This window comes from Carassius auratus, chromosome 35, assembly GCF_003368295.1.
Source record: "Carassius auratus strain Wakin chromosome 35, ASM336829v1, whole genome shotgun sequence".
In the NCBI taxonomy this organism is placed as follows: Eukaryota; Metazoa; Chordata; class Actinopteri; order Cypriniformes; family Cyprinidae; genus Carassius; species Carassius auratus.
Window position 1 is genome coordinate 7,097,430 of NC_039277.1, and position 11,099 is coordinate 7,108,528.

Sequence of the window (11,099 nt, forward strand, 5' to 3'; positions counted from 1 at the left end):
GCTGTCACGGGAACAGGAGGTCAGTGAGATGGCGGGGACGGTTAACGACAGCCAAGTGGCCCAAGTGGGGTAAGTGAGCCCTCCATGAATACAACACTTAACTGTTGATGTTTTGCTAGTGTCAGGGTGAGTTAAAAGGTCTTGGCTGGGAAACCTCAAGCCTCTGAGTGTAACTCGTAGGCGGATGGATTAATTGATAACCTCCCGCCGCTGAGGGGTAAACAGCAGTAATTGAGACTGACTGTCAAGGCACTGTCTGGAAAAGTCCAGCCATGTGTCAGGGATTTTATTACAAAAACATTATAAACATGTTTTATTTATTTATTTTTACTCTTTACTCACTCTTTCTTTTAAAAATACAGAATGAGTACGACTGACCAAAGTGACAAGGGGCAAAACTCTCCACAGGACCGACAGGAACAGGTCAGAGTTTTTTCTTTATTTTCAATGGACCAATCAGTTTATGTAAAATCATAAAAACATCCGAAAAAGCAACAAGACACAGCACGCCCTGTTTGCATTTAAAAAAACGCTTAAAAAGCAGTGCAAGTGAATGCATAAATGTGCTCTGTGTGAACCGTCCATAACAAAACTGTGACTCATTCTCTTGTACTATATTTCATTATGGGTTGTTTCACAGGCCGTTTCATGCGAGGAAGGGAGCTGTTGTCTTACACAGGAGGAATCTGAATCCGGCCAGACCCCAAACATCGCACAGGCCTTGGCAGCGACTCCAGTACACACACACAGTACGTCTGAACCTGTCACTGTTAACCAGCTGATAAATGCTATGGAAAAGGTACACTAAAAAAGCTGAACAGTTTGTCTTTGTGCAAATGTTCGGCGCTGAAATGCTGATGCTGTGTACTCAGGTGGATGATGGGAAATGGCCAGCACACAGGCCTGCTCTTGGATATTTGGGGCGATTTGTTCTGTGGTAAAAATAAATGAATAAAACATTGTAGAAATGGCATTAGGCTATATAGAGTGAAAATAAGACTGATAGTGCTCACAGATCTTGTAGGTGGAGTATGTGAAGTAATTAATTTATAATGAGCATGCTCTTCAATAGCTATAGGAGTCGCCCTTGAACTCTGCTGGTACTGCTTGAAATCTCTCCCCATCGAAGACCACAACATATCTCAGGTACAGTTAGAAACTCATGTTTGTCTTTAATATGCGTCTATATCAAATAAAGGGCATGCATTAATAGATTTATTATCTGGTTTGTCTGCCTTTATAACTCTCGATAGACTCTGGGGTTGGATTTCATTGATGTGGCATGCATTGAGTATCTTGTTGCAACCATTTCAGCTGGTTGTAAATTATGTAGCAGAGTTAGCGTTGAAAAATATAACGTGTCATTTCCGCATGTGTCCTAGATGGAGGAGCTCAGTAAAGGTTTTGTTTCAGTTGCAGGCGGAAAGTGAAGATCTAACACTGCCCCCCAGTGGTGAGCGTTTGCACTACCAGCGAGACCCCAGACCTCATTTTGGAGTAGCCCACTCCTCTCGCTCTGTGTCTTTCCCCTTGTGGGACAGTGATAGGCCGAGGGAGATGAAGAGGGGAGAGGAGGAGGAGGAGGCCGTGGAATCTGTCAGCTGTTGTCCTCACTGCCATCTTGGGCTGCCACGTGATACACTAAACTGGCATGAGGTTAGTAGACATGCCAAAAGTTGTATATACTACTAGTATATACTACTACATTGTGTATTGCCAAAAATTAAATAAATAAACTTAAATCATATTTATACTGTATATGTATGTTATACATTGTGTAATGCCTGTGTATTTATTTTACACACACACACAAACACACACACACACATTTAATATAATAATTATTCCTTAATGATATAAAATATAATACTATATCATAATTCCTTTCTTAAGTTCATTTTTCATGTACTGAAAAAAGTCATACCACGTTCATAATCATAAATGAACAATAATAGCATAAATATTATAATAAAATAAATTAATGTATTATATTATTAATGTAATTATTGATATTATTATTATTATTATATTATATTGATAATAATACATAAATAATAAGATTTTTATGTGCATGTTGATTATTAGAGACAACATAAAACAGTATGATATTTAAAATAAATTGATTTACCTAACAATACATTTCTCTGGCTTTGCTTTCACTGTTTTTATTTCTGTCTTTCTGTGCAGGAAAAGTGTATGTTATTTGATGGACAGAGAAACGATTCGTCTTAATAAAACCTGTCTGTTGATGGCTACCTAAAATAAGCTATGAATCGGTTGATAATTTAGTTTAGTCCTGTTTTATCTGTTTATAAGTTTTAATATATTTGTTTAGTAACATATTGTAAACAATTTAGGAGTTGGACTGTCAGAAATAATAGATTTGCCTTTTAATAATACAGTATTATATTCTCTGAGGTCAAGAACTGCACTCAACTGCTTCAGTGTTTCTAAGCGAAATCCAATTCTTTATTTTAGCATTACATTAAATGCTTTTTCATTTATCACAATGAGGAAATTGAACCTTTCAAGAGTCATGGATTTCTTGTCTTTACTATTCACTGCGGTGCTCATTTTAATCATACTATTATATGCTTGAAATGATGCTAATGCATTATGTGCAATGTTGTCAAATAGCACTTACAAAGGATGAATCAGGAATGTCAAAAATGTATTGAATTGCCCAAAGTTTGCTAGCAATACGAGAAACGGCATTGTTAAAGCTGTGTAGTACATGTATACATTAAAATTGTTTAAATTAAAATGTCTATGGCCTTGTGGTTAGTTATATCAGTGTTAAACCCTTGCGTTTGATTGCATGGAGGAATGAGCAGAGGCTGAGAGGTTGATTTCTCAAGCTCAAACCTCACATTTCAGGTGTTATCTGAGGCAGCCAGAGTCTGGGTGACTCAAAGTTGCCTCAAGCTGAAAGTTCACACATGGAGTAAACTGTCAACACGGTTGAGTCTAGCAACATCCTAAAGCCAGAAGTGTCCATAGACCATTGGCTTATGGGGCAAGAAAGGATGCCAAAATGATTTTCACTGGTTTTCTAATTTAGAACGGGTCGGGGACACAGCTCCATTTACCAATAGAAACAGACCTGCAGTGTATTATTTTATTAATATGAACATTTTGATTTGCCATATATGTAAATGTATATATTTATATTAATACACATGATATATACAAAAAGTATCTCTTTGTCTGGTATCAGCAAAAAGTTAACAAACAGATTATATCTGTTATTTGTGTTAATGACATTATAACAAAAATTCATATACCAATATTGCAATGGTGCATAGAATATTCAACTTAAAACAGATGCACATTTGATACCGTGATGTTCAATATAGATGAACCAAAAAAGATTGAACAGCATGACAAAGTTCTCAACAATCAGACTGTCAAATGACTAATACTGAGCACAAATGATCCAGTAGCCTCTACAAGGGTGCAACAGTAAAGTCTCCCAAGGGGTGCTGTTATGGGTGTGCAGATTATGTCAGGCATATGAGCCTAGGAAGCTAGAGGTCCCCAAATCACGATTTTTGATTTTTTTTAAAGCGCTTAAATGGACATACACCTTGCCAATTTGACCATTTAAGTGATTTTACTGCATTCAGGCACAAGGATACACAAGTAACAACACCATTCAGTGTGGTGTTACTCAGACAGCCCTGTCTCTGACATCTAGAGCCCTGCATTTCAGCCAGAGCCCGACGGGCGTCATAGCTCAGACGCGGGCGGGTATTGTGCTTGTTTTAGGCTTTTTTTTCTCTTTAATTTTAGACATCTATCAATTATGGTGATGAAAAAGATTTGCCATGTGGTGGAAACAACATGACTAACCATGCTACCTCGAGTGTCAAGACCAGCTCACACAGTGTGTAGTGTCCACGCCAGCAGCAGCAGCGAGTGTGCTTTCATCGCCACCGGAAGAGATGAAGACTGGCTTTAAACGAGGGCTGACCTGACCAGAGATTCATTTCTTAAACTCTAAACCACAATGAGCCTTTAATATTTAGGCTAGCCTATTTCTATGGAAGCATATGGGTAGCAATATTCAATTTGGGATGTAATATGCAAAATGACAATGCAATATGTAAAATGACAATGCATTTCTGTATTTACATTTACATTTTCCAATACATTTGTGCAACGTTTGGTGCAAAATGAAAATGAAAATTATATTACATAATTATCATTTACCAATTCATACACCAGTTTTAATATGTAAAATGAATAATAATTATAATAATAATAATACAGAAATGATTAGGTATGCCTAACACGTTCAAGCAAAAACTGTGGCAAAATGATTATTTAAATGCTATTTTTCTTAAATGCATTAACACTCACAGTCAAGACACTTATGATTGCATTTTCATTCAATGTCCCGCAATGAATGTAGCAAAATTCAATGTGCACATTGAAAATGCATTTTGAGCCGATCACGTGTCCACCCTCTCCCACCAAGTTGGGGCTTGCAGAAGGTCAAGAGACTCAAACCTCAGAAGATTCAAGTGAGAGAACATGGACAAGACAGTTGGCCCGTTTACTTTTTGATCATTTCGGTTTATGGCTTCAATATTTAATTCGCACTTGTAGGCGGAGCTGAATCGCTGCTTTCATCTGATTGGTCGAATCGCTCCACCTTCAGCTCTGTCTTTTTATTCTTTCAGGCAGAATAAAAGTAGACACAAATAAAAGTAGACTGTTTACAATTCCAAATGATGCATTATTCATATTTTATGAGCAAAAATGACGGTGTTCAGTTGTTTCTGTTATTAAAAATAAAATGTATGTGAACGTGCCTGTGTCTCAGTGTCCTGCAAAACCTGCTTTAGCACCCACTTTCCTTACAGATGCTTGAATAAGTACAACATTTTTGGCATTAATATGCTTGAAGTGTTTTATATCTACAGATATTATTTTAGGCATTTTGTGATGATTTAAGAAAGTTCAATTGTTCAAAATTTATTAACACATTAGCTGCCGCTGGCTGCTTGGTCACTACTTTAAACAAACAAAAACTTGATTTTAACAAAAATAAAATGTTCCAAACATATTTCTCAATTAACTTAATAAAGAATGGAAAATAAATATAACCACTTTGCCATTAAAAAAATGTATGGCAATATTTTAATAGCTGTAACAGCAGCTGTGGAATGGGGAAGCAAGATAGAGAAAAAAGATGCAGGATTCGGGCAGTCTGACAATTTAATTGGCTAATTTCTTTTAATCTCTTATTAAGCATCAAAAGAAAGAAAGAAAATTTCAATATCTTTCATACCAAATTTCTGTCTTTCATACCTCCCTTTAAACAGGATCTTTATGGCGCCCTTGAGTCTCACTCAAATGTGCATTATGGGGAGTCTGGGGACATCTCTGTCTATAGGTTAGATTATTGTTTGGAGTATGAAAATGATTCCAAAATCCAGAAAATTACATGGAATTGTGGATAGAAAAACCTTTGAAGATAACTGAAATTGTTCAGTGGGTTTGCATTTATGTGCTTTTTACAACAGGATTTTGAAGAAAATCACCTTTAAATTAGGATGTTTAAATTGACTGGACAAGTACAATTGTTAGTTCCCCTTGTTTCTTGCTGATTTAAGGTTTCTTTCAAGTTCTAAAATACACTAGTAGAAAGATTTACTGGAGTGCGGTGCAGTTATTGTCATGCTAGTGCTGTTATCTCCAGCCCTGGTCCAGGCTCTGCATGTCATTTAACAGCGTCTTCATTGAATATACTAAACTGTGAGTAAGTATTGTGTGTGTGTAACAAAACCTGAAAAAAGCTTGCATTTGAGTGAGCAATTCACAAAGATTAAACCCAGCTGCTATACAAAAAACACATTCACACAAAATACCACTTGTCATGTAATATATATACATGTATATAATAGGGTATAAAACAGGGTCTGAAACTGTTACAAATGTATTTCATGTATTTACCAAATGGTCAGTGAAGAGAGGTTCCCTTATTTTCAGAAAATGTAGATTTTCAAGCTTGCTTACATGATTATGCAATTTTCTTTTGCATATGGCCGAGTTTGACGAACATTTTGTTATTAAAATTAGTAACGCATTTAAAATATGTTATACAATGAATTTATAGGAATTCAATATTGTACGATTTTAATTTTGATTTAGAAAACCAAGAACCTTAGATGACAGTTTATCAAACATATCTACACTGGTCACTGGATGTCTTTGATACATTAAACTCAAACCTTCTCTGATCAAACATTTCTTGTATTTTTAACATGAACCCTAGAATGTGGGTGTGGTCGTGGGGTACAATTGGGCGAATGTACCTGATTAATATTACATAAGAATCTAAGATGAGTCATAATGACTCAAATATTTAAAACAGACCAATGATTGAGCTCGGTGCATGACCTCAATATTAATATTCATGAGCTCCTCGCGGCCACGCCTCCGCAGTGGTCTTCCTGTGATTGTGTTGTCTCTGTCCTATTGGGCAGACGCATCTTGCGCGTCGTCACACATCGCAGATTTTGACTTTACTCATAAAATATCATTAAATATGTCGTCTCTGTATAAACCGTTTTCTGTCTCGGAAGGGCCGTGCAAAGATGCGATAGTGAGGCGAGGTCGCACGCCGCTACAGCATCCTGCCGCGATGACCCGGATTCCCTCCGCCGACGCGCCGACTCGCACTTTTACCCCAATTTTTAACATGTACCCAGGCCAGAGGAATCTAGCGGCCGCTGCAATCGGAGGAAGAAAAATCACTCATCCGTGGAAGGCTATTCTTGCAGGTAAGTGCGTATTGTGTCTGTGTTAGAAGCCGACAAGCGCCAATGTTTTGGTGGATCACGTGATACCCTATAATGCGCGAGCCCACAACAACAGTCATGTAACCAAATGGCAACTTCCAGAAATCTCATGTGTTGACCTATACAGTCTATGGTGTTGACTTAGCTGATATCAATTTATACAGGGTTGGACACTAAAAATAGTGTGTTTTACTAAAAAAAATGTCAATTTAATTCTTAATCATATCCCACCATTGTTAATTTAACAAAAAACACGTTTGGTTGCATTGTTCATACAACTGTATTAAACAACAAAGTACAACTAAAACAAAATGGCCTTGTATGAAACTGTCTTGTCCTTAAAGGAAATTAAAAATCTGTAAATTCAAATGAATCACATAGATTGCCTCTGATCTCACTGAATGTAATTTATACGCACTTTATTTATTGATGATGTTATTTTTACCCAGGTGGCATTGCAGGAGGCATTGAGATCTGCATCACATTTCCAACCGAGTACGTGAAGACCCAGCTACAGTTAGACGAAAGAGCAAATCCTCCACGCTACCGAGGCATAGGTGAAGGACGGCTGTTGTTAAAGGAATAGTTCACGCAAAAATGAACATTTTCTGAAAATGTACTCACTCTCAGGCTGTTCAGGATGAAGATGAGATTATTTCTTTGTCGGAACAGAATTGTATAAAAAGCAAATCAATCACTAAGATGTTTTTAACTTTTAACTTAAATTCCTCTATGTATCTTATCCACTTACACCAGTGAAAAAAATTGTATCAGATATATGCACAGATCAAGCACTGTTTACAAGTGAAAACAGTTCTTAACAAATGTATAAGTGGGTTTTGTTTTGAGAAAACAATGGGACTTTCACCGGAGGAAGTGTCATAGATTATGGACTGATATTTTGTCCAGTAGGTTAAAAAATAAAATGCCTTGATGGATTTGTTTCTCACAAATAAGCAGCTTTTGACTTCACAAGACATAAATTGATAGGAGTGGTGTGGATTATTGTTAATTTTTTATCAGCTGTTTGGACTCTCATTCTGACGGCACCCATTCACTGCAGAACATGCATTGGTGAGCAAGTGATGTGCTGCTTAAAGCTGCGGTAGGTAACTTTTGACGCTCTAGCGGTTAATAAACAGAACTGCTTGCGTCTTGTGGAAGAACATCGTAGCTACTAGAGAACTACTTCTCTCTGTTTATGTCTATGAAGAATCAAAAAGGTACTGGGTTACTCCGCCGCGGTATCCCCGAAGCAATCTAAAATAGTCAGAATATAAACACTTATTATAGGTGCACCCTAGTGATTCAGGACAAGCTAAAAACACGGTTTGGAAAATGGATTCATGGTGTACTCTCTTATTATATAAATTTTTCTACATTTTGAACACAAACAAAGTTACGGACCGCAGCTCTGATTGGTTGTTTCTTAACAGGAGCGATGTATTTTCTGCAAATGGCAATAGGACCACTGGGAGGAGCCAGAGGAGCTTGATTTTTTTCACAGATTATCTGTCTCATATTCTACTGTCAGGACATAATGACAGGTTTAACAAATATGTAAAAAATATATTTTTTACAAAAGTTACCTACTGCAGCTTTAATTCTCTAATCTGTTCCAAGAAAAAATCTCATCTACATCTTAGAGTATCAGCATTTATTTAATATTTAAATGTTTAAAAAAAAAAAAAAAAAAAAAGTATAACCTGGATTATTTTGTGCAGGCGACTGTGTTAAGCTGACGGTGCAGGATCATGGGTTGAGAGGTCTATACAGAGGGCTTAGTTCACTGCTTTATGGATCCATCCCGAAATCTGCAGTACGGTAAGAAGCGTTGGTATTTGTGTGTTAAAGCTTACATATGGTATCTTTTGCTGACGCTTTTCTTTTTTGACATTATGGCAGTTTTGGAACCTTCGAGGTTCTTAGTAACCCAATGAGGGATGCCACGGGCCGGCTTGACAATAAAGGAAGTTTGCTGTGTGGGCTTGGAGCAGGAATTGCAGAGGCAGTGTTGATAGTCTGTCCAATGGAGACAGTCAAGGTAGGACTGGAACCAGTTGTTTTGGTTCTAAATTACTATAATGTACCACCTTAACTTGTTCTCTGTGATGCACATTTTGATTCATATTTTACTCCGAATATCTCATGTCTGTATTATTTTCAGGTGAAGTTCATTCATGACCAGTGCTCCCTGAGGCCACGTTACCGAGGGTTCTTCCATGGTGTGAGGGAGATCATCAGAGATCAAGGTACCGAATGAATGAGATCTAAATTAATTTTGCGTAGAGACTGTAAAGCAGGAGGAGACAGACCACTCATAGAAAATATAGATAGATAAATAAAATAGTAGTTTTGATAAAATCTAAAACAAATCTTTCTATGTTTATAGGTGTTCGAGGGACGTATCAAGGACTGACTGCTACACTTCTGAAGCAGGGCAGCAACCAGGCTATACGCTTTTATGTTATGAACTTGTTGCGCAACTGGTACAAAGGTGAGGATGAGATCACTGCCCTAACAATATTCACTGTAACTTTTCACTATTGCCATTCAACAAAAATGATCATCTCGGCTTCTCCATCAGGCGATGACCCGAGTCGTGACATGCATCCGCTGGTTACAGCGATGTTCGGAGCAACAGCCGGGGCGGCGAGCGTATTTGGAAACACGCCACTTGATGTGGTGAAGACCCGAATGCAGGTTAGCAGAGACTGATGCTTATTATTGATTAAATCTTTAATTCAAATGAATATATTTATCCTTTTTAAAACAAAATGTTTTTGAATACCATTCACTGATTTATTTTATAATCTTATTTTAGGGTTTGGAGGCTCATCGCTACAAGAGCACATTAGATTGTGCATTCCAGATTTTGAAGAATGAAGGCCCTCAAGCGTATGTTTTTTTTTTCCCCTTCAAAATCATGAATTCCTAGTTCACCCAAAAAATAAATTCTGCCATTATTCACTCACCCCCAATTCGTAACAAATATGTTGTAATTTCTAACCAATGGGTTTCTGGTCTCCACTGACTTGCATACAGTACAATGGGGACCAACAACTGTCTGGTTTCCCACATTTTCCAAAATATCTTCTTCAACTTGAAACGAAGTAAATTATGACAATTTTCATTTTTGGGTGAATTACAGCTCCCACAGAAGTCCCTTTCAAACCAAGTAGCCTTCTGGTTGTCAATACAGTGAGAATAACTGAACCTGATGCAAAACCTTTCGCCCTCACATGAACTTCCTGATCATGTGAACTCCTAAAATGACTGTGAAAATTTGCTGAACAATGTTAAACGTGTCCTCACCTTTACACTTTTTTTTCACTTTGCATCACAGGTTCTACAAAGGCACGGTCCCACGACTGGGCAGAGTGTGTCTAGACGTGGCCATTGTCTTTGTTCTCTACGAGGAGGTTGTAAAGCTACTGAACAATGTCTGGAGAACCGACTGAGGACGGATCGGGGGAAAAACTAAATTGAGATGGACTGAACTATCCAAACACAGTTTGCCACGTCAGATTTGAACCGTGACCACTGGCCTGGAGGATTTTAACCATCCATCTGTGTCTGTATAGTTGAAGCCAGGGGCTTGAGCCATGTGAAGGAACCTGTAGCTTACGGTATTTATCGATGCACAAAAATATTGATTAATGAGCAAGCATTTCATCAGTTTGCACCGTTCACTTCAGTAAAATTGTGCAAGTGTCTTCTCACCAACATGCATTTAAAGAGGTTGTCTTGAGACAGTCTACTTACGTGGCATGAAACCTAAACGCACAACCAAGTATGTAATGCACAAGTTCTTTTGTCATAGTTTACATGCAAAGTTCTGAGGTACACCGAAAATGTGCTTTTATAAGAAGTCAAATGTATCTTGATTTTGTCGTAAGTCTCAGAACTGGTAGGGGCTCGGACGTTCATGATACTCAATATAAAACTAGCATGGTGAGTGGCGTCATCAAGACCTGGGCACTCAAGCTTGATGTTTTGTGTTTTTATAATGTAAATGGCAGCTTTTTTTATTTGCACTATTTAACTTAACGCTTTTTGTCATTAAGCATTTCCCACAAAGGCTGATTATTCTGTACTAGTTACGCTAATTTTGTGTTTGTGTCTGCTATATAACGCAGTGCTTCTTCAAAACCAATTCTGAATACTTCACACAGATTCAATAAACCAACCAGGTTCAGTTTCCTTGTTTGACCTTACTGAGTAGCCAATATTGATTAATCGATCCAAACTCTTTGAATTCCATCTTAAGACTCTTCACGTCATATATGT

The 11,099-nt window shown here is 37.5% G+C and overlaps 1 protein-coding gene across 1 annotated transcript; it reads left to right on the forward strand.

Annotated features, from left to right (window-relative positions):
* Window positions 1–6,435: 6,435 nt before the first annotated feature.
* LOC113054224 (tricarboxylate transport protein, mitochondrial-like) lies at window positions 6,436–11,012 on the forward strand. The gene is made up of 9 exons (XM_026219601.1): window positions 6,436–6,791; window positions 7,259–7,366; window positions 8,534–8,633; window positions 8,715–8,853; window positions 8,977–9,061; window positions 9,202–9,306; window positions 9,397–9,512; window positions 9,634–9,707; window positions 10,156–11,012. The coding sequence occupies exons 1-9, from the start codon at window positions 6,557–6,559 to the stop codon at window positions 10,268–10,270; spliced, it is 1,077 nt and encodes a 358-aa protein (XP_026075386.1). The 5' UTR covers window positions 6,436–6,556; the 3' UTR covers window positions 10,271–11,012.
* Window positions 11,013–11,099: the final 87 nt, after the last annotated feature.